The following is a 25,361-nucleotide window of genomic DNA, read 5'->3' as shown; positions in this document are numbered from 1 at the left end:
TGGGGAATTGGATTCTCAAGTCCACGTCTGGCACAGATTTCAATGTCACCATTAAATAGTACAGTTGAAGTAAATTTTTATTCACAATTTGCTAATAAAATTTCATACTATTTAGATGGAATCCTTGTGAACTTTATTGGTTATGAACCTGTACACGTCACACCATCTGCTTTTGTCAAAAATTAAAATTTATTAGTACATCATGACTGGCTAGTTTTCGCCTTAGAGGCCATTTTGATGGGTGCATTTACTGTCATGTTTACACTCTCATTGATACTGAAATCTACAACAGAATTGTGTGAGCAACCTATGCATCTGTACTTCCTGCTAAACAACCATTCCATTAATCTTTAAGAATTTTGCATTTGTGGAGCAATCCTTTGTGGAATACAAAAATACAACCAAAGCTCAGAGAACCTGAATGAGTGATATAAAAGGCTGCAAAATGATAAAAAAAAACTGTAGGCCCTCATCAAATCTCACTGACTCCACACATATATATCTTCCACGCAGACAGAGAACTTGCATAACAATTATGCAAATTTTACATTGCCCTGCTCCCAACACTGCACCCCACAGGTCATTCTGTTATACAGACCCAAATGACATACACTCATCTGTCACCTCCTACTGCTACACAATCACAGATCTTCCACGTCCAAAGTGAGGTAGGGGGTCACTGGAAGGGTCTGTGCTCTAACTGCTATGTTTCAGACAGCTAACTAGACGTTCACCTAAATGAATGACTGGTCTCTATATTCTGCTATGTCATTCCTGACCATGCTCCGCACCACAATATATCTTTCAGAGCTGCTTCAGCATGAGCACAATTCAGACATGCCCTTCTCCTCAAATAACGAATACCTCTAGTCGGCACATCATTCTCTCCCACAATCCCCCTATACTAATACGAGTCCTCTCCATTGACTGGCCACCATCTCGCCACCATCCACCTCTTAAAATTTTCCTACTCGCCCCACATGTTTTCCCCCTACCTGCTACCTCACTCTTTCTCCCCACCATTTGTTCTGACATTCAAGTATGAATGGTCAGTTGCTGTGTGTGAGTGTGGTCCCATAAATACCCAACCCAACAAAGAAAACACAATTAAAAAAAAAAAAAAAAAAAAAAGGATTTATTTTTCAACATAATCTCCTTCCAGCTCTATACACTTTTCCCAGCGACGTTCAACAAGTTCAGTACCATTTTTGTAATGAGAACTGTCTAACTATTGAAAATAGCTATTAACTGCCAACATCACATCTTCATTCGTTTAAAATCTTTGACCACCAAGCCATTTTTTCAAGTTTGGGAGCAGAAAATAATACGAGGGAGCTAAATCTGGCGAATAGGGTGCATGAGGTAGCAATCAAACTTTAATTCATTAATTTTGGCCATTGCAATAACGGACTTGTGAGCTGGTGCATTGTCCCGAAGAAACAACACTTTCTTCTTGGCCAAATGTGGCCGATTTTGCTTCTTGATTTCCTCACCCAAACATTGCAATAAGTTTGCATAATACGTACCGTTGATAGTTTTTCCATTTTCAAGGTAGTCAATGAAGATTATCCCACATGCATCCCAAAAAACTGACACCATGACTCTGCCTCTGGATGAAACGGTCTTCACCTCCTTTGGAGCTCGTTCTCTAATTTGTGTCCATTGTTTTGATTGTTCTTTTGTCTCAGGAGTGAAGTGGTGGACCCTTGTTTCATCCTTAGTTATGAACCGGCACAAAAAAAATCAGCTTTGTTGCTGTGAGACTTCACTAAACACTCAACTGAAACATCTTCATGACACTGTTTTTGCTCGAGTGTGAGCAAACATGACACAAATCTTGCACACAGTTTTCTCATATCCAAATTTTCAGATAATGTGTGCTGTACTGCACTTTTTGAAATGCTTACTGTGTGTGCTAGCTCATGCACCATCTGTTGATGATCATCCAGTACCCTTTATGGATTTTCTTCATTATTTCTGGAGTCGTCACCTCATTTGGTTGACCACTGATGCTCATCTCGGCAGCCCATACGGCCTCATTTAAACTCAGTTACCCAATTTTTTACTGTTGTCAATGAAGAAACAGACTCTCCCAAAGTAGAATCTAGGTCAGTTTTAATATTATATATAAACAAAGATGCTGTAACTTACCAAACGAGAAAGTGCTGGTAGATAGACACAATAAAAAACACACAAACAAACACACACACAAATTTCAAGCTTTCGCAACCCAAGGTTGCTTCATCAGGAACAAGGGAAGGAGAGGGAAAGATGAAAGGATGTGGGTTTTAAGGGAGAGGGTAAGGAGTCATTCCAATCCCGGGAGTGGACACTGGAGGGAGCACGCCGCGGGCGGAGGGTATTTAAATCGGCCACCGCCGCAACCGAACCCAGTTCCCTCTGAGCAGCCATAGCGTACGGATCTCCGTGCCGGCACATTCACAGGAGCTCAGTCCGTCAGTTCACCTGATGATGGCGACATGTATGATCACCGAAATATTGTGCCCGTTGGACACTGTAGACCGGCAGTACACTCATGGATATTTTGAATTCCACATGTCTTGAGTTATGCTCAGATTTCTACTGGGTCTTGTCTTTTTGCCTATTTGACTTTTTGCTGCTTTCACTTTTCATCTCTCAAAGTTACCCATTCATCTTCTATTGTATTCCTTTCTCCTATTTCAGTCAATTGTAGCCAAATGTTCAATTTGAAAAATCTTGAAACTCTGTGTTCCTTCATTTTATCCTGGACACATCTCCCAAATTTCCTATTTTTTTATGAAACAATGGTAACTCCAGGTCAAAATATCAACAATGTAAGGAAAAGATACATTGCTACTTACCGTAAAGATGACGCATTATATTGCACACCAAACTTCTACCAAAATGTGTGAAAAGACACTAAACATCCCCCCCCCCCCCTCTCTCTCTCTCTCTCTCTCTCTCTCTCTCTCTCTCTCTCTCTCTCTCTCTCTCAAGAAAGGATTTGATAACAATTGCAAAATAAATCGTTCCTTACTTCTAAGTTTCATCTTATTGTGAGGACATTCAAGCAGTGTTGGACACTCTTTCTTTACAGAACTGTTCAAAATTTTTCCATTCTACTTTTGTAACCAGAAGCATTGCATCATGCTGAAGGACCTTTTTTGATTAAGTCAGTGGTGACAGAAAATCTCCTGGAGAATGCTCTGCTATCAAGTGTTAAAAAAAGATGACAAACTTCATGTTTGTAAAGGAAGAAAAATTCTTTGCTATTTTTCCCTTTCTAGCTGACATTTCATCTTTCTCTTGTTCAGCTTCATCTGCTTGTGACATAACTTACGCCATATTTGCCTTAATTACTGTTGGTTCATCATCATCATCATCATCATCAATTAGGACCAGGACATATATTCAGGAACTGTGTACCAAGGATTGTTGGGAAATCTTTCACAGCCACCTTACTGATTTGCAGTTTAATATTATGATAATTTACCTTCTAATCCATAGGGAAGACACGAAGCATGAAGTATGCAGCTGGTTTGCAATAATGGTTGGATAGTCCACAACTGTCATCATACCTCTGATTACTACCACACATCTCATGGAAGCCCAGGTGAATTTCCTCATACAAAAGCGGTGTCCCCTGCATTCTGGCACTGTCAAATTTCGAGCAGCCATTTCCCCAATGGAAATTATAACACTGTGCTTTTATTGCTTCTGCTGACAGAAGCCTGGGCTTATACATACATTCAAGCAAGAAAAATACACAATGCTTCTGAAAGGATTAATCTTTCCTTCAGGTAACTGAAATAGATCTTGCCCACTGAGTCTGAATGCTGCCTCGTGCCATAGCAGACACATGACATGGTAAGGAAAGTATATCACTGGAGCAGAGATGAATGGGGAATCAATCTAGTGGCCATAAAGACCACATAGGGGAAATCTATAGAGAGAAGCAATTTTGATGTGGGTGGAGGGGGGGGGGGGGGGGAGGAGGGAGGGAGGGTGATTGTTATGGCCTCGTGCTTGGAAATTAGCATCTTGAAAATGGCTGTTCCCGTGCTATTGTCAGCAACATCTATGGAAAGTGGCTGAAGAACAGTGAAACCCCAAGTATGCAACATGGTGTTGAACATCCAGCTCTCATAACAGAACATGGAGGCTGGATGTTTTCCCATTCTAAACAGCAACGCAGAAAGTGATCTGTGACAGGTCTGACAACAGAATACAAAGCCTGTGCAGGAACAAGTGTTTTGAAGCACTTCATTCAGTGCACATTATTGAACAGCAAACGGACTGTGCCTGTTCCCATGCTGACCCAAAGACATCAAGAGTTATGCTCCCAGTGGGAAGGGGTTCAGCAAGATTGGATCATGGATCAATGGAAATGTGTTGCCTGGTTAGATGATCAACATTTCTTGTTACACTGGATGATCCATCATCCTGGTGAATGGTTGCTCTAAACTTGACTGTGCCAGAAAGCAGACTGGAAGGGACACCACTATTGTATAAGAAAATTCACCTGGGCTTCCATGAGACCTGCAGTAGTAATCAGTGCTACAATGACAGTTGTGGACTATTTGACCATTATTGCCAACCAGTTGCATACCTTCATGGTTAATGTCTTCCCCAGTGGTAGCAGTACCTTCCAGTAGGTTAGCTGTCTGCCATGTCATAAAGCCAGAATTGTGCTATAATGGAGTGAGGCTTATGATAGTGAACTCAGGTCGATGTGTTGGCCATCAAACTCACTGGATCTGAACCAACCTGAACAAATCTGGGAAACTACCAGCTCATAATTTTTGGGAATTGTGTGACCTGTGAGAAGACATCTAGAGTCACACACCTCCAGAAACCCTACCATGCACTTGTCAAATCTATGCCAAACAGAATCATTGCTGTATTGCATTCCAAAGTCAGACCAATGCACTATTAAGCAGGCAGTCTTAATGTTTTGGCATGATGTACAAGTTTTGGTATACTGAATGATATCCTGTTCTTCGGACTGCCACCAGTTAACACTAAAGGTTAGAGTTGTTTCTGCATGGGAAGGTAGTGTTCGTGAATGGTAAAATAAAAATTGACTGGAATTTCATTGCTACCAGTCACATAGTCATTATCCAGGTTTCTCTAAATCTTGGAAAACAGCTTGTCTCAAACAGCAAGTCAAAACAGCTCCTGGAATCTAACTAAAATATGTGATGACAGTAAGAAAGCTGAACAGATCATGGTTGAACATTTTTTCTACGTCTGAAAAGGCACTATTTTGTCGAACTGTGTAGTTTGCTGTCATACAATATACTGCCTAAATTTGCACTTCCCTTCTCCACTGTTTGGTAAACAACCATGGTCTTTTCTACTGAAGGTATTAGGATTTAAGGGAATCCCAGTAATTGCTACTTCCCTTGAGAAGCTAGTATTATTGTGTGTATCAAATTTTTCAGTAACTGTGACTGCTGTGAGTAGCTTTCCATTACAGTGCAACACTACTACTTAACAGTAATTTAGATTAAAATCATCTATATTATTATGCGCCAAACTGACAAGTAGAGAAACACTGTTTCATCTCTTCATAAGTCCTTTTCCTATGAAAAGGTTCCACTGGAATGGGCTTCAGTAATCTTTCATCTGTTTTAGGTTTTTTTTAGCTACATAAATCATTGAGGCCTGTTCTCCTTTCTGGTGTAGTAGCATCACAAAAGTTATCCTCTTCTCTCTCTCATTTGTTCCACAACACCATAATGAGCTATGTCAAAGAGGTGATTTATCTTTCGCACAAAAGGATCTTTTCTTTCCCTTTTCCTTGTCTGCAGTTCTAGTCAAAGGTTACTGTAAATCTTTCCTTTAATGATAGTTTGAGTAATTTATCAACACTAGGGCTATCTCTCTTTGAATAATTTATCAACACCTGGGGTATTTCTCTGGTAGGAATTCATGATTTTTGCATCACCAATACTGTGCTTTCACTTGCTATAAGTTTCACGACTCAGATTTAGAACAAAATGCTAAGACTTGCGGCTTCGAAGATAGTTTGGTGAGCTGGAACTGGACTTATTTAAGGGCCAGTGACTTTCCCTGTTCCGGCGTATTGACAAGCAATGGCACGAAGATGAAGAACGCAAGAGCAGAGAAGGCTGTGAGACAACGTCAGCCAATAGCCCACTGACTAGGACCGCACCAAGACAGGAGCAGCCTCTATACAAAGAGAATATAAGCGCCGCTCCTGCCAGCCTCGGCCAGACAGTAAAAGACGCACACTAGAAGACCTGGGCCAGAAGAGCCGTCATCCTAACTGTTATGCCGAGACAAGTGCCTTATATTAACTGCTTGTATGGACATTGCCTATAGTGAAGGATATTATTTGTATGTCGCCCATCGCTTGCGACAACTTCTTGGAAATCAAAGTTGAGCATTGTCAATCTACTTCATTGTAATAAAAATCATTAATGTGATTTGCTTGAATTGTTGTATAGCTATCCGAGAAGACCTTCTTTGTAAGTGCCTTTGGACACCCTATAAGAGACGAGTGGGCAGGACCCCACATTCCCTACATACATCGGGACCACCCAAAATCTGTTGTTTATTTGAAACACCAGCAACATCGACTGTAATTGCCTTTGGGCGGCTACACAAATGGATATCTCTCTCTCTCTCTCTCTCTCTCTCTCTCTCTCTCTCTCTCTCCCCCCCTCCCCCTCCACTTGCAAAACACACACACACACACACACACACACACACAGAAAGGGAAAGAGATAGAGAGAGAGAGAGAGAGAGAGAGAGAGAGAGAGAGAGAGAGAGAGGAGTTAAGAGAATTAGTTACTGAAGCTTCCACTTAACTGGGAATATTATATGCAATCCTGGATTCATCTGTGGATATACATGAAAGTTGTATAGTAATAGCTAGACATGGTTATAAAGATGCCTAAGTGAATTATGAATGCCACTTCCAGTGGCAAACACTCTTTTTTTCATTGTAATAAATTATTCTCACTTAGGTGCCATACAAGTCCCTCACTAGAATTAATTTAATAATAGTACAGGGAAACTCACTAATACTGCAGACATTTTTAACTGATATCGATATGTAAATGGTAGCAAATATAAGGGTCTTGTATGTCAAAAGGAATTATATTTTTGAAGAAATCTGTAATAATCTACTACAAAATTGAATATTTGACGTATGTATTTCATGGTATGAAAATCACAACAGTAATTCAAAGAAACTATGAACAGATGACACTCCTATCAATTCCATTAAAAAAAAACTTCCATAAAAAATTTGTGGAAGCAGTACCTAAGAGCATCAGTAACTGAATATTAAAAATCAAGTTATGCTGCTCAAATTTCACTTACAAGATTCACTTATGTACACATATATCACATAAAAGATCTCTCTTTGTAAGTTCCTACATAAAATAGCCACATACCAGTTTTGTTTAGCAATGTATGTTAATTTCCTTTGTTTACTGAATACTGCTTGTAGGAACAAGAGAGTGAAATAATAATATCACAGTACATTTCAGACACATACATAGCCCTGGCAGTCATGTTTCATGACAATTATATGCAAAAAAAAAAAAAAAAAAAAAAAAAAAAACAATAAAAGCTAATTAAAGCTAATACCCCATCCTACACTTCTTCCTGTGTATAGACTGCAAAGAACACAATTAAAAACCAATGAATTTGGTATGTGAACCTTTTGCAATCAACTCTCCTGTTGCTTTCTTTTTTAGATCAACCTCCAGGAATGCTAACGTCTTTCCAGCACGCAGTGTTTGTGCATCTATAATGACTTCTTCACCCGCTGATGCTGCTTTCATATAACTGAAACAAATATAAATAAAAACTGATGCTAATTATGCTGTGTAAAAATCATTCACAGTATAAATATCCCCATCAGTTATTTTCTATAGATTCCTCTTACAGATGTTAAGCAACAAACACCACCCATTACAAAATTTATGTTGCCACATCAATAAATACCAGATGATTATACTAATTATGACATGCCATATAAAACAAAACAGAAGAAATGGTATTCTTGCAGTGTTGTATATACTATAACTAATGAATCATTTCTTGCCAAGCATTAATGCCATGCATTTCACTGCAATTTTCATAAATTGTACTTGTTTAATTCAGCACGTAAGTGTTGGACTACAACTATGGTCCAGGGTTCCATCCCCTGTTGATCCTGGTATTTTACTCTGTCACTTATAGCTTCCATTCACCTCTGACAATAATTTGTTAATGAGATAAATGCCAAGAAGCACCATGATTCGGAGTCCATGTTTAGCTGTAGGTTCCCATGTACCTGGAGCGTTAAGTGAGTGCAAAGATTCAAGAAAGGCCAAGGTATACCCACTTCCAGTAGGATGTGCCTAGTAAATCACTGCAGTGTTCGAGGTTGAGAACATCTTTACATTCTAAAAAACACAATATCTTTACTTTGTTTTTTTTTCTAGCATGGTGATTCACATCTTGATCAACTGAAGCACACGCACTAATGATAGCTTGCACAAGAACTACTACTATTACTACTACTACTACTACAAAAAAAAAAAAAAAAAAAAAAAAAAAAAAAAAATAATAATAATAATAATAATAATAATAATAATAAACTGTATATTGTGTTTCTCCTTACACAAATTACAAATGGATATTAACACTTTATTATCCAGGTACACTATTAAGGAGTTAGTGTAAGCATTCCGAGATCTACAGAGATACCTCTGCAAGACATTGGCTACATACTTCTCACAATACTCTTATTGCTTCCTTTGATGAAAAAGTACTTTAGTTGCTATATTGTACTGGCTGCTAACACAATTCGATAAGATGCCAGGCATCGAAAGTTTTCATCATTTAATAAATGGCCATTAATGACTATTTCTGATGGCATAATATAATTTGATGTGTTTGCAACTGCATAATACCTCATGAGAGTAATACTTAGGCCGCCTGCCTGAGCTATAACACAAGTTTGGCTGTTACAGTGGAGTTTTAGTCCTTATTTTTATAAATACACATTATCGAACATTGTGGCATTCCATATTTTATAATTCATATACATACTTCATTTTTACTCTTTGCCAACAATTTCTCAATAACTGTCTCTTATGATGGTAACAACATTCCATTTATGCAATAGGGATGCTGTTAATGTCTCAACATTTTTGCTTCTGTAGCAAAATTTTAAAATTTGCACTAGCATAGGCTTCAGCACTTGTGAGGTCATACGCAGTTTACTTTTCAACCATATATGGGAGCTAAACTGAGGAACAGTTAACAAGTTAATATCCGCAACAAGGGTTAGTAGTCCACTGTGCAAAAATTTCTTGAAAAATTTTGAAAACAAAGAAAAGAGAAGTTCTAATTTGAGGTAATTTGTTTATTTCAATGCATGATGGCAATTATCATCATCATTGTAATCGTAGTCATTGTCAATGCAAAAATGTTTCAGGTAGGTCCTCATTTATGCAAAAAGTATTCACAACATGAAGAAAGTAATTAGAAACATTTTTGTCATTTATGTATATACAACTTTCAGGCATCTGTTAAAACAACTGGGAGTATTATTCACGGCCTCACAGTAAATTTATTCACTGATGAAATTTGCTGTCAACAAACCACTGCAGTTTATAGATAACAAGCATTCAAAAACACAACACTATAAGGAAAAATAATAATAATAATAATAATATGGACATTCCACTAGTGATTATCTTTGTCACAGGAAGGTGCATAGTACATGGATAAAGTACTCTTTTACACTCTGCCAAAGCAAATAAAATACTGACCCTTCTGTGGTGCAGGTAGAGTGGCGTAGCTATTAGCATCACTGGTTGGTGTGCTGTGGGTCACCAGTTCTAACCTGACTACCAGCAATTATTTGTTATTCGGTGTTATCCATTTCTGGAAGGTTGTTGAAATATCTTACATTTCTACATTGTAGAATACTCAACGTATGTATAAATATCAACATTTCCGGAATATTTGAAGTTTGTATAAATAGCTGCCCCGGAGTTGTTGTCATTAGTAAATATGCTTTCATTGCTAAGTGTTGTATTTCACTGATGACCCTGCCTTTGGATTTGGGTTTGATTGTGGTTTCAATGTGACACTGTTTTGTGGGGACACAGGGTACTTCAAAACATCTACATCACTATGGCTTCCATTACACAATATAAAAGCCGCCAACTACAAAGGCAGGAACCAGAATACAAGCTGTACTTTATTCCTAATACTTGCATATTTAGGACACACAGAGTACCAAACAGCAGTATCAGGCATCCATCATTGTTTTCCAGAGACGCAGGTCGGGACCCATCAAAATGGCTGAAACAATCTGACCAAGTCACTAAATACAACAAGTGACATGACATGATGTGTTTGGCAAAAGTGTACTTTTGCTTGGATGGCACAGCCAAGCAACGATTCTAGAAGAAGAGCTCAATAGCTGGGACAAATTAGAGACCAAACTGAAAAAAAATGTTTGGCGAAAATCAGCAGCAAGTCCATATAGCAGAACAACAAGTGAAGAACAGGGCCAAACATCATAGAGAAATGATCCAGTCGTACATACCGAGTGTTTTGGCTTTATGCCAAATGATGGATCTGAATATGACATAAGCTGACAAAATCTCACACTCTATGAAAGGAGTCGCAGAATACATGTACCAAGCTCTTCTGGTAAAGGGTTCACAAAGACAGTGGAATTTATTGAGTGATGCCAGTGAACTGAGGAAATTCAACAGAAAAGAGGCAGACAGAAGTATGACTAACTATCGAACTTGGTCCTTATGGCAGTTGTGGAAGACCACCATAAGCTTGCCTCTCCCATGCACCATATAGTAAGAGAAGCCAGAAATGTTGGACTGTTTGCACAAGAGATAGGGGCCATGAACGTCGAACCCATATGTCAGGAGGTAACAGAAAATGTTGAAGAAGAGGAGTATCAATCTTTAACACTGGTCTTCGCCACCAGCCAAATCTGCCAGGAAGAACAGACATGGGCAACTCTGACTATGCCGCAGCCATCAAATAACAACCCAGCACCCAACCAACACAAGTGCAACCAACTCCCATGCCAAATATAGTGCCCTGCAAGAGAAAAAACATTTTGAGGACAGAGGACAATGTGCTGGTGGGTTTCCACTGTGGATGCATTGGGCACGCTGCATGATACTGCACTGAAAAGAAGGCAAATTTTCGACTATTGCTGCGCTGCACAATGTCAACCGTCACAACAGTTCTATTCCTGCTAGTCAGCTACAAAGGATTATAACCAACCTGTGGGACCAAGCCCATTGCTGTATGCTGGAAGAGGGTGCTCCCCGACACACCACAGCCATTCCCCACCGTCATACTGAGGTCCTGAGTGCTCACTAACCACTTGACTAAGGAAAACTAAGCAAGGTGACCACCTACTGGGCTGAGGCCACCAAATGTATATTCTCCATGGAAGATAGTCACCAAGATGTCAGGAAACCTCACCAATGTCATCAACAACATCCAACTTGTCTGGGTGCCAGTCGACTCTGGCTTTTCTTTTGTTCAATTTTGGATGCTATTGACACTAACTAAAGGAGACTATGTTCCATGATACAAAAGTGATTGTACTGCAGGTCAAAAATGGGAAATACATCCAGCCGACAGGAACACTTGCAGCAGGAAGTATCGATGACACAACAAAGCCCTCTGAATTTGTCATTTTAATATAATGCACTCAAAGTTATTCTCAGACTGGACTTCTTGCAGGCATCACAAGCAGTCACAAAATGCAGAAGATCAGAGATCCAGATTGACAAAGCTATTCCAAGAAGCACACACAACAAAGATTGGTCTGCGTGGTTGTTTGCCACAATAATCAGTGATACAAGTTCCAGTTGACAATCAAGATGCTGTGAAGCTTTTTTTTGATTGCAAAGAGCTACTCAGACATACAAAAGAAATTCACATGCCAGCAATGATCATAAGCATTGTACGTGGTCAAGAACTTTGAATCACTAATTGGCACAACAGCCGAACCCACCCAGGAAGGCCAGTGAGAAAGGATCATGCTCCACTACCACTACAGACAATGCAGGGGAGGACACTACTATCAAACTGCAAATACAATCTGGACTGACCGAGGAACAATACCAGCAAGTGACAGCCACTCTGCGTCAATTTTCGGTGCTTTCATATCCTGAGTGGAGAAAAAGATAGACGAAGAGGCCAATTGCAAAGCACCATACCGTCACTGGGAATCAGCCATCAATTAGCCAGCTCTCATATGGAATGTTGCCAGCTGAATGATAGATAATGCATGAGGAGCTGGAGAAGATGCAGCAAGAGGATATCCCTAAACCTTCAAAGAATCCTTGGCTCTCTCCTGTAGTCCTTGTGAAGGAGGAGGACGGCACATGGCGTTTCTGTGTCAACTGCTGATGATTGAACAAAATCATTAAAAAAGATGAATATTCATTGCCCCATAATGATGTCACCCTAAACTACTTGAAAGAAGCAAAGTATTTCTCAACTCTGAACATGCAGACAGGTTATTGGCAAACTAAAGATGAGAAGACTGACTGGGAAGAGACTGCCTTCATAGCTCCATAGTTAAAAGTTATAATGTTTGGAATGTATAATGTTCCAGCCACCTCGGATTATATGATTGACTACCAACTTCAACAACTTCGATGGGCACTGTGTCTCTGCTAACTGGGTGTTGTTTTTTCAAAGACATTTGAAGAACATCTCAGATGCCTGACAACCATGTTGAAGTGTGTTGAGACTGCAGACCGCTGCCTGAATTTTAAAAAAAAGTGCCTCTTTGCCACCCATGAAATAAGAATCTTGGGACACCTAGTGGACAGCTATGGAGTCCATCCTGATCCAGAGGAAATAAGAGGAGTCACACATTTTCTGGCCCCTTGGGACATTCATGATTTAAGCAGTTTTCTCGAAATGTGCTTTTACTAACGGCAATTCACAAAAGGGCTTCTGTATCAAGGCATATTCCTTGAAATAACTACTGCTGGGGACACCAAATTTTCTTGAAGTGAGGTGCGATGAAGACCATTCCTTTTCCTTAAGGAAGTGCTATCATCATCTCCATTTCTAACACTGTATGGCAAGAATGCCAAGACATAATTTCACACTGGCACTAGTCGTTATGGGATAAGTGCAGTTCTAAGTCCACATTTAGAAAGGTGCTGAAATTGTGATACTTTAGGCTTTCAGTGTACTCTCCAAGTCCTAGGTGAACTACTCTACAACTTAGAAGGAGTGGCTTGCAGTAGTTTGGGCCATCAATCAGCTCCGACCATATTTATTTATTAAGCCAATCACTGCTGTGACAGACTACCATTCCCTATAATGGCTGCCTAGTCTGAAGGATCTGTTGGCTTGACCGGCGAAATGGGTACTGTAACTTCAGAAGTACATTGTCAAAGTGGATGCAAACACAAATACGTTGAATGACTTTCAAGAAATTCTTTGGTGGAACACAGGAGTGTTATTGAAATCTCAGTCATGGGTGCATGAGATGACATTGCTGCTGAACAAATGGAAGCCTTGAAAAGAAGAGGAACCAACCAAAGGAGAACTCCAATTAAAAAACAGGGAGCACTGTATATGAGGAACTATGATCCAATAGGGTGGCCAGGTCTCTACTGATCCATTAGACACTATGTGAACCCTGTAAGGAATGCCAATAATGGAAGGACTTGCCACAATTGCCTCTGGGCCACCTGGTACCAATCCCATATACAGTAGCACCATTTCACTGAACTGTAATTGAACCTCTTAGGAAGTTCTCAGAGTGGATAAACTGGAATCTATGGATAATAGTCTGCACCCGCTATGCTCTCACCAAAGCTGTGCCAGTGCCGAAGCCCTCGAAATTGCAGAGTTCCTTGTGGAAGACATCAGTTTGAAGCACGAAGCACCCCATCTGATTACCCCGGACTGTGGAAAAGTTTTCCAATCAAGACTAGTTTTAGAGGTAATTTCACATTGTGACATCACCCACAGAACAGCAACCATCCACAGGTGAATGACCTCACACAATGCTTCAATAAGAAGTTGGCAGATATACTCTCTCTCTATGTATGCTGTACTTTCTGCTCCATAGTCAGGAGGCCACAACAAAAATGGATATACTGTTCCTGTTTCAACTGAACGATACTTAGAATGATTATGTGAAACACCTCATCAGCAGGGCTGAAGAAGCAAGGCAGCTGGCTTGCTCATGGATCCTGGACACCCAGAAGAAAGACTGACGGCATTATATCACCAAAGGCCAGCCAGTGAGATATAGCCCAAAAGACTTGTTATGGATTTTTATACATGTACAGGTAATGGGGAGTACTGAAAAAAAGTTACTAAAGTGCTACTGATGTCACATACCAACTTTAGGAATATGAGCCTTCATCAATACGACAAGCATGCAGAGATGTTGTCAATGTGCTCTATATGAAGCCAAACTATAGTCCAAAGGTGCTGACTGACAACGGGAGGTTCAATGAAACTGAAGACCCACTTGACAACTGTAAAGCTTTGCAGAGGGAGCAGAGTCATGAGCTGTGCTGCACGCGGTGGGGCTTACTGACTAACATTCACAGATGGCGTGTGAGTATCACCAGTGGGCCATTCCATGTCAAGTGGTCTACTTTCGGGAAAAGTTTCTGCATAATCGTAATGAATTTTGTGTGAACATTAAAGTTTCCAATAAACTCTGGTGAAGATTCACAATCACTAGTTTAATACTTTCAGAGATATACTCATTTCTTTAACCCCATAGCGCAACTACCAACAGTGCACCCATGGGTCTTTGGCAATTTTGAGACATAATATTTCAGCAATATTTTCTTGAAAGTAAAAAAAAAATGGGCCGTCTTGCAAAACATTTTACACTCTTAGGTGAAATAATAAAATCCATTTCGTCGTCAATTTTCTTTGAGATAATCTGAAGCAAAAATGGCTGAAAAAATAGACGCTCGAAAAAATGTCAAGTTTAGCTTTTTATACATCTGGAAGTAATAGCAGAATAAACCTGAAACTTTGCATGTAATAACTACCAATACAAAGTCTTAGAATATAAAATTTCATTCTCCTACCACTTTCCAACAGTTTACAAACTGAGGATAAAGTTTTGGCCCACTTTTACAAACAAAAGTCTTCTGCAAACTCTTTTAAGCTGTTTGCATTAGAGTGACCACATTCTAAACCTTATAAAATCTAGATCTGGTTTAGCAATGCAAGCATTTATGGCCCTGAATAATGGCAACAAGATGGAAGTGCATTGAAAACGGGCCCAATTTTGCTGGAACACAAATTAAAATCTGACATCTTTTTTTGTTGTACTCTATGTGGAAAAAAATTCTTGACAACCATGAAGTGAACTGAGTCAGAGAAACTGCAAATAAGAAGTCTTTTTTGTTTTTTAGACATCTCTACAGCAGTCAGCTCTAAAACTCCTTTTATAAAAAATTAAATGGAATACGAAATCCAATGAATAGTTTTCTCTTTTTCATGGCTCTGATAATCTGACGCAATCACATTTGAAAAGTGTAAATTTTTGGGTTCTGTCTTGTTGAAATTTGTTCCCAAACAATCCCATCCATGACGACATATGACCAGCAGTATAGTTTTCCTCGATAAGCTACCACAAATTAATTAAACTGGTAAAAATTCTAGTAGCTTGTAGTAAACATAAGCTTTGGATCCTCTTTTATCTTTGGTCTCAAACACTTATTGAAATGTATTATTAGGCTTGGGATCCTGTGTAAAGAAACCCTTGTCAGGCTCAGTAAACCATGGTAGGGAAACCCGCCAGTGGCTGCTGCTGCACAGCTCCTGGGCAAAGGGGATGCTGGTTTCCTCACTTTAAAAGGAACAAGTGGTGGTTAAGCCATCATGGACCACAGCAATACATTAATACAATTTTCAACAATACACTAATGTCCCACACAAACTGCAAACTATGCTAACACAAAGTGTGCTATACCTTAAACTGGAATTAAACTAGCTCATCAGTTGCATTACTAATAATTGTCTAGAACATGAATCAATCCCGAAAAATGTCAGGAAGACTGCTGTGACTTTCACCAAAATTTACACAATGAGACAAACCCGAAGGCTATTTACATGGAGAGTGCTGCAGTGTCATCCAATAATTTTACTACCATGGTCTCCACTGCCATGGTGGTTGTTGTCGTCTTCAGTCCTGAGACTGGTATGATGCAGCTCTCCATGCTACTCTATCCTGTGCAAGCTTCTTCATCTCCCAGTACCTACTGCAACCTACATCCTTCTGAATCTGCTTAGTTTATTCATCTCTTGGTCTCCCTCTACGATTTTTACCCTCCACGGTGCCCTCCAATGCTAAATTTGTGATCCCTCGATGCCTCAGAACATGTCCTACCAACCGATCCCTTCTTCTAGTCAAGTTTTGCCACAAACTCCTCTTCTCCCCAATCCTACTCAATACCTCCTCATTAGTTACGTGATCTACCCACCTTATCTTCAGCATTCTTCTGTTGCACCAGATTTCGAAAGCTTCTATTCTCTTCTTCTCCAAACTAGTTATCGTCCATGTTTCACTTCCATACATGGCTACACTCCATACAAATACTTTCAGAAACGACTTCCTGACACTAAAATCTATACTAGATGTTAACAAGTTTCTCTTCTTGAGAAACGCTTTCCCTGCCATTGCCAGTCTACATTTTATATCCTCTCTACTTCAACCATCATCAGTTATTTTGCTCCCCAAATAGCAAAACTCATTTACTACTTTAAGTGTCTCATTTCCTAATCTAATTCCCTCAGCATCACCCGACTTAATTTGACTACATTCCATTACCCTTAGTTTGCTTTTGTTGATGTTCATCTTATATCCTCCTTTCAAGACACTGTACATTCCGTTCAACTGCTCTTCCAAGTCCTTTGCTGTCTCTGACAGAATTACAATGTCATCGGCGAACCTCAACGTTTTTATTTCTTCTCCATGGATTTTAATACCTACTCTGAATTTTTCTTTTGTTTCCTGCACTGCTTGCTCAATATACAGATTGAACAACATCAGGGAGAGGCTACAACCTTGTCTCACTCTCTTCCCAACCACTGCTTCCTTTTCATACCCCTCAACTCTTATAACTGCCATCTGGTTTCTGTACAAATTGTAAATAGCTTTTCGGTCCCTGTATTTTACCCCTGCCACCTTCAGAATTTGAAATAGAGTATTCCAGTCAACATTGTCAAACACTTTCTCTAAGTCTACAAATGCTAGAAATTTAGGTTTGCCTTTCCTTAACCTAGCTTCTAAGATAAGTCGTAGGGTCAGTATTGCCTCACGTGTTCCAATATTTCTACGGAATCCAAACTGATCTTCCCCGAGGTCGGCTTCTATCAGTTTTTCCATTCGTCTGTAAAGAATTCGCGTTAGTATTTTGCAGCCGTGACTTATTAAACTGATAGATCGGTAATTTTCACATCTGTCAACACCTGCTTTCTTTGGTATTGGAATTATTATATTCTTCTTGAAGTCTGGGGGTATTACGCCTGTCGCATACATCTTGCTCACCAGATGGTAGAGTTTTGTCAGGACTGGCTCTCCCAAGGCTGTCAGTAGTTCTAATGGAATGTTGTCTACTCCCGGGCCCTTGCTCCGACTTAGGTCTTTCAGTGCTCTGTCAAACTCTTCATGCAGTATTGTATCTCCAATTTCATCTTCATCTACATCCTCTTCAATTTCCATAACATTGGCCTCAAGAACATCGCCCCTCTATAGACCCTCTATATACTCCTTCCACCTTTCTGCTTTCCCTTCTTTGCTTAGAACTGGGTTTCCATCAAAGCTCTTGATATTCATGCAAGTGGTTCTCTTTTCTCCAAAGGTCTCTTTAATTTTCCTGTAGGCAGTATCTATCTTACCCCTAGTGAGATAAGCCTCTACATCCTTACATTTGTCCTCTAGCCATCCCTGCTTAGCCATTTTGCACTTCCTGTCGATCACATTTTTGAGACGTTTGTATTCATTTTTGCCTGCTTCATTTACTGCATTTTATATTTCCTCCATTCATCAATTAAATTCAATATATCTTCTGTTACCCAAGGATTTCTACTAGCCCTCGTCTTTTTACCTACTTGATCCTCTGCTGCCTTCACTACTTCATCTCTCAAAGCTACCCATTCTTCTTCTACTGTATTTCTTTCCCCCATTCTTGTCAATTGTTCCCTTATGCTCTCCCTGAAACTCTGTACAACCTCTGATTTAGTCAATTTATCCAGGTCCCATCTCCTTAAATTCCCACCTTTTTGCAGTTTATTCAGTTTTAATCTACAGTTCATAACCAATAGATTGTGGTCAGAGTCCACATCTGCCCCTGGAAATGTCTTACAATTTAAAACCTGCTTCCTAAGTCTCTGTCTTACCATTATATAATCTATCTGAAACCTGTCAGTATCTCCAGGATTTTTCCATGTGTACAACCTTCTTTAATGATTCTTGAACCAAGTGTTAGCTATGATTAAGTTGTTCTCTGTGCAAAATTCTACCAGGCGGCTTCCTCTTTCATTTCTTAGCCCCAATCCATATTCACCTACTCTGTTTCCTTCTCTCCCTTTTCCTACTGGCGAATTCCAGTCACCCATGACTATTAAGTTTTCGCCTCCCTTCACTATCTGAATAATTTCTTTGATTTCATCATACATTTCTTCAATTTCTTCGTCATCTGCAGAGCTAGTTGGCATATAAACTTGTACTACTGTAGTAAGCGTGGGCTTTGTGTCTATCTTGGCCACAATAATGCATTCACTATGCTGTTTGTAGTAGCTTACTCACATTCCTATTTTCCTATTCATTATTAAACCTACTCCTGCATTACCCCTATTTGATTTTGTATTTATAACCCTGTATTTGCCTGACCAAAAGTCTTGTTCCTCCTGCCACCGAACTTCACTAATTCCCACAATATTTAACTTTAACCTATCCATTTCCCTTTTTAAATTTTCTAACCTACCTGCCCAATTAAGGGATCTGACATCCCACGCTCCGATCCGTAGAAGACCAGTTTTCTTTCTCCTGATAACGACATCCTCTTGAGTAGTCCCCGCCCAGAGATCCGAATGGGGCACTATTTTACCTCCGGAATATTTTACCCAAGAGGATGCCATCATCATTTAACCATACAGTAAAGCTGCATGCCCTCGGGAAAAATTACGGCTGTAGTTTCCCCTTGCTTGCAGCCGTTCACAGTACCAGCACAGCAAGGCCGTTTTGGTTAGTGTTACAAGGCCAGATCAGTCAATCATCCAGACTGTTGCCCCTGCAACTACTGAAAAGGCTGCTGCCCCTTTTCAGGAACCACACGTTTGTCTGGCCTCTCAACAGATACCCTCCGTTGTGGTTGCACCTACAGTACGGCTATCTGTATCAATGAGGCACGCAAGCCTCCCCACGAACGGCAAGGTCCATGGTTCATGGGGGGAGGGGGGACTCTGCCATGGTAATGCACAGTTAAACCGTGAAGTTAAAAAACAAATTTAAAAAAAACACACATTTTGATTCTGTAGCTATAGAACAAAAGCAGACTGAAATATGTCACAATGAGCCATGACAGAATACACCCCTTTTCTGAAGGTTTTCAAGTTATCTGGTGTCAATAATAAACTAGCTTTTGGTAGTAAGTGTTATACTTCACTCACAACCCTGCCTTCAGATTTGAACTCTATTGTGGTTTCAATGTGATAATATCAGGAGAAGAAGAAGCAGAAGCATTTTCAAATATAAAGTTATCTTTCCTTAATAACTTCTTCTGTACCACGGAAGAGTTCTCAAATAGAAACAAGCAGTTAATAAGAAACCCATAAATGGCCAACAGGTAACAAGATTCTGTTTTTTTAAACTGCCTATGCAATCTTTTGCTCAGTTAACAGTTGTACACCATAATGGGTATTATGAAAGTCACATACGGAACATCTAATAACTAATGAAATAGAGAAACCACATCAGAGCTTCCTAATAATAAAGCAGAACTGTAATGGCCAACAATTAAAAGCAGCTGAATTATAGGCATGGTGCGCCATGGGAAATACTGTTTCACCTCTGGTGGCTAATTTATTTATGAATGATTTAGAAGACATTTTACTATCTTTTGCAGCTTTGGCTTTACAACAAACTGTGTCCTGGACATAAAAAGGAATAGCATTGGGCTCAGTGGTCAGACTGAGTTTCCATTACAACAGCCATACGGCATCTAGTCAAAACACTGGAAAAGAAACAATGATGTCCCAGGCATACCCCACTATAAATTGAAAAGTATTACAACTAGATTATGAATCAAATGATAAAGAGCCTGCTGTGCATTACCTCACATTGATGTTTACAGAAACACCTGGCACGCCTTTTCCATATGTCATTAAAGCATATGTCGAAATCTGGTCAACCAATGTTGCTGTGAATCCACCATGCAGTGTACCACCCGCATTCTGATGTTCTTGTGCAACAGTGAATTCTGCCAGACATTTTCCCTCACCAGCAGATATTATGCGTATCTGAAATTGGAAAGTCGATGGTGTTAAAGCGAAAACAAAGAGAAACAAAATGTAAATATTGAATAATTTCCAGAATGAATTTTCACTCTGCAACAAAGTCTTTGCTGATTTGTAACTTCCTGGCAGATTAAAACTCATCACCAGACTCATACCTGGGACCTTTGGCCTTTGTGAGCAAGTTCTCTATAGGCTGTGCTATCCAAGACTGACTCACCGTCACAAATTTACTTCCACCAATACCTTTTTCCCTTCCTAATCCACCAGAAAGTTTCAAATTAGAGTACATTCCACAGCGCAGTGAAAATTCACTCTGAAAACAATTCCCTGGTTGTGGCCACAATATTATTTGCTCCAGGAGTGATAGTACTGCAAGGTATGCAGGGGAACTTCAGTGAAATTTGGAAGGTAAGGGATGTTCTGGCAGAAGTAAAGCTGTAAGGGTAAGTTGTGAGTCTTTGAGAGTTCAGGGGGGGGGGGGGGGGGGGGAGGCAAATGCAATTTATCTTGCAGATAAATTGTCCTAGAAAACAAATTCTACAAAAACTGAGTACTATAATTGGCAGTACTTAATTTAGTTTCAATAAGTGTGAAAAATATGTATCTCCAAAGTCTAACAAACCATACTTATTGTACATGTAACCTGCACATAAAATTCTAGGCATAACTGGGAGAGTTATTTTGCCTTTGCAAATCAAAGCAAAACATTATGTTAGGACAGAAGTTGGACTGCTACAATCAAGCAATATGTTCGGTATAACTAATGCTTGAAGCAAATTAGAATAACACTGTTACTACAGCAGTTCTATGTACATTGAAATGCTACTTTAGAAAATATGAAGACATGTCTTATTCATGTGCAACATGACTAGACATCAACATACCTACACTCATTCCACTACATGCTTAGAAAGAACATGGTTGAGGGCACAGTTTGGATTTCTAAATGGTTCTGATATTGAGTTACACATACACACATAGACTGAGAAGTTACTTGACTCCTTGCAAAATGGTACAAACATTTGATGAATAGGATATGAAACGTAGTTTTAAAAAGATGAGATGTTGAGTTTCAAACAGGCACAATGAAAATCCTGCTATACATTTAAGCTTTCAGTCCAAACACACACAGTTTAACAAAAGCTTTTATTGAATTTCCACAGGCATTAATAAATGGCCAAATCATTGTCATTAATTCTTTAAAAAAAAAAAAAAATGCACCATACCCAGTTCAGAAATTTTAAGAGGTTACATGTATGGGAGTACAAGCACATACAAGAGGTCGGACAGTGTCAAATTCTTGGAAGTATGAATGATAAATTTGGTTGGTGGGAAATACAACTAAACTGCTGCAACTTCCATACAAATTTTTGTTTACATGCAAATTTCAGAGCCCTGAAGTCTGTAACACAAATCAATTTTGGTAGAAATTCATGAACACCTTGCTGCAGCATGGTCAAAGAACTGGATACATTAATAACTGCTTCTCAGTATACTTAGTCCTTAATGAAGTTTGACGTTAATAATATACCGCTCAAGTCAACAGTTCAGGTTTATGCAGTTAATAACAGTAACAACAATAATCTGTGTCCATTACTGAGGAACACAAACTTTCAATGAATTCACAGCAACCACAAAAATGTTACATTACTTATAAAGTTCAAGACAGGCCAAAAGGGTTTATTTGTGAACAATTCCTTCTATTTCACCAATGAATTTCTTAGCGAGACCAACTGATGTAGGCCTACTTGATATTAACGATTTCACTGTACTAATGCTATTATAGATATATCTACAAAATGGATTCAGATAAAAACAGAAAACCAGTATACTACATAAATAGAAGTAGTGACTGCTAAAATGTTTACTGAAGCCCTACAGGAATAACAGCTGCACACAATTACAGGAAATAGTGCTTATGAAAACTAGTGCTTATTGCAAACACATTCTTCATACTAAGTCTATATCTCCTAAAGCAAAGAGGCAAAAACATGGGAAGGTTAATATGTTGTATACTCTGAGCTTTTGAACCCACAGTCTAAAGCAATAAACAATCTGTAACAAAGGGCTGAAACTCCATATACCAGTACCGCAGGCTTTGGAAAAAAAGAAAACTGGAAACAGAACCAAAGGTGAGCAGTGTCCCAGTACTGTAATTATTATGTATCTCCAATCTTTCTTAACATTATCACGCAAAAGTGACCAGATCAAATCTCTGTACTTGCAATATAATATACCGGTAACTGTTTGTGTGTGTTGACAAACAAATTAATTACACTTTGATATATGGTCACACATGAAAAAGATAAGAATAGTCTTCAGTTTGGAACATAAATTTGCATGGAATATGAATCGGACGAGCGATTCAGTTTAATAGTATCTTCACTTATAAATGCTGAGTCATGCACACACAGCGGGATTTCGAAGAGTGCTTTCGTTTTCCGTCTGAGTGCGTGCACCTCTTATTCTTATAACAGAAAATTGTACCGGTGTTCTCATTATCGTTGGTTCATCGCCTTGAGTAATTTACTAAACGTAACGTCCTTCACCGCTTACGCCACATCGCGCGACAAATTACGACTAGTGCTTCCACAAGGTTGTATTAAAACTCACCTTGTTTAGCAGTCTTTCAAACCCATTTGCCTCAACACATCTTTTGGCTATAGATGCAATAAAGTTCGCTCCTTGTCCTGCCATTCTCAGTCAAATAGATGTAAATGCTCGACGATCACGAGATAGCTAATAATACCAATAACAAGCTGCAGCTGAATGTCATTGCAAGTTTCTTTGCAAGAAAGAAGATAAATCTGAATAACAACAAGCAGGATGTTTAACATTAACCCAGCAATTAAAATACGGCAACGTTTATAGATCGCTATTCCAGCGAGCGAATGCTATGTCAGTGCGTAATTTCCCTTTTTACTTTAAGCAAAAGCACCAAATGTAAACTCCGCTTTTCCTGAAATGAAATTGGTACGATAATACATTACTAAACATACTATACAGCCTCATAACACAGCTACCGACAACCACTACACATGTTTTTAGCAGCGATTTGATTGACGAACGACGGAAATACCAGTTACGTTAGGGAGATCAGGTTATTGTTTTATGACTCCTAAATACGAACTTTCCCACACAGCTGTCCAAAACGGTTTGCTTACAATTCGAAGGGAGTTAATTTCGATTGGCAGAAGCAAAGGCAGTCAATAAAACATCAATTCAACCACGGCCACCTGTATAGTGGCCGTGGTTCAACCCAAGATTAAAGAGATCTGTGAAGTGCGAACAGTGGTCAGCTGCTACTGGAGTTTGATCAGTTAGTTGCTTAAAAATTACCTATTTGCTACTGGATTGGTAATTGTGATCCTACTATCAATTTGCTCCACAAGTAAATCCAATATTCATTCATTCACTTTAAACCCAGTAATTGAGAAATCACAAAGATATGGGGCTCATGTTTAATGCATTTTCACGTGTGGTATTACGTTTGCAAACACATCAGATACAACCAGTCACCAGTTCTGTAAAGTTTTCTGTTATTTTCAAATGAAGAGACATATCGTAATTGATGTTTTCGCAAAACTCGAAGATTCACACTGGACGTAATTTCAAAACTTTCCACATTCCACAATGCATTTCAAATGGGCGAATTCATATAGGCCGTCAAAGTAAAGAAACGAAGCGTCGGTATTTCTTAGGAAGAAAGTTTTGAGGCTTACATTGGGAGGGGATTGTAACGCCGTCTGGGAACTCGGAGATTCTCACCGTGCTCACACATGTTACATCAGAGGATTTCGTACTTCTTAATGCGTATTTTATTGTCCAGTTCGTTTTCGTGAGACATTGCAAATGCTATATGATGAGTGGGATTTTTTTCAAGAATGTTCTTCATCTGTTTTGTTATTATTATTATACCTTTTTGCTTCTAATACAGTGTTTTACTCGAATATTATACTTTTATTCAACTTGTATTGTATTCATCTCATAAGATATATTTTACAGACCATCCGATCGTATTGTACAGGGGATATCTCAATTTTTGCCTTATGATAGGACTGTACATAGTTATTACATAACTCTCTAACACTATTTTTACCAGCACAGGTTTATGTTGAACACGAAAATATTAAATTGTTTTCCTAATGATGCACCAGTACATTATTTTCTGCATACAATATTGCATACAAGACTGTGAGATTAAGTATGGTCTGTTCAAAATTACATTAGGACTGGCGGCTACGGCGGAACCAGTAGATGCCCTTGGAGACAACGGACCGCATGCCGACAACCTCACTATACTGTAGTCACAACAAGCGCCCAAAGTTGTCAAACGTTCACCCCACCACCACGACACTTCCCGCTTGCACTGTGTTCGAGTTTCAGACAGGTTGCTGTCCTGATTGATCGTTGCACCCTACCATTTTGCTTGTTGCAATTTTTACTGTTGTAGACATTATTATATTTGTCGTTATTGACACTTGTTGAGCGGTACAGAATAACGCCAGAAGGAAGTTCGTCGAAAGTTACGAGTGGGAACGTTTCATGTAGTTCTCTTGGCCAGGGAATATACATAGTTTGCTCGTTACGTACATTTTTTGAGACTGAAAAACTTAATAGAGCCTGGTGCTCTGCGTTAACAATATAATCGATTGAAGTGCTGCAGCTGTGAACATGGAAAGACTATTGTGAAGATTGGCAAGGAGGTGGTCAATAAAAAAAGGAAGCTGGAAAAAAGAAGCTTGAAATACTTGGGAAAAAAAGCGTTGTATGGATAAGCGAATTACTAATACAGATTTATTTGCTGAGGATGCGATTGTTCATCTTGTTTATGATTA

At 39.2% G+C, this 25,361-nt stretch overlaps 1 protein-coding gene across 2 annotated transcripts; it reads right to left on the bottom strand.

Moving 5' to 3' along the window:
• Nucleotides 1-7,100: 7,100 nt before the first annotated feature.
• LOC126481534 (acyl-coenzyme A thioesterase 13-like) lies at nt 7,101-23,681 on the bottom strand. Of its 2 annotated transcripts, none has more exons than XM_050105343.1 (3): nt 23,137-23,681; nt 20,342-20,526; nt 7,101-7,806 (listed from the first exon to the last, which is right to left on the bottom strand). In XM_050105343.1, the coding sequence occupies exons 1-3, from the start codon at nt 23,218-23,220 to the stop codon at nt 7,650-7,652; spliced, it is 426 nt and encodes a 141-aa protein (XP_049961300.1). In that variant the 5' UTR covers nt 23,221-23,681; the 3' UTR covers nt 7,101-7,649. The 2 variants fall into 2 exon arrangements, with proteins under 2 accessions (XP_049961300.1, XP_049961301.1); XM_050105344.1 differs by lacking the exon at nt 23,137-23,681 and adding an exon at nt 23,011-23,127.
• Between the last annotated feature and the right edge of the window lie 1,680 nt (nt 23,682-25,361).

Source organism: Schistocerca serialis, chromosome 5 (assembly GCF_023864345.2).
Source record: "Schistocerca serialis cubense isolate TAMUIC-IGC-003099 chromosome 5, iqSchSeri2.2, whole genome shotgun sequence".
In the NCBI taxonomy this organism is placed as follows: domain Eukaryota; kingdom Metazoa; phylum Arthropoda; class Insecta; order Orthoptera; family Acrididae; genus Schistocerca; species Schistocerca serialis.
The sequence above is the reverse complement of the archived record's forward strand: the minus strand, read 5'-3'. Positions and strand labels throughout refer to the sequence as shown.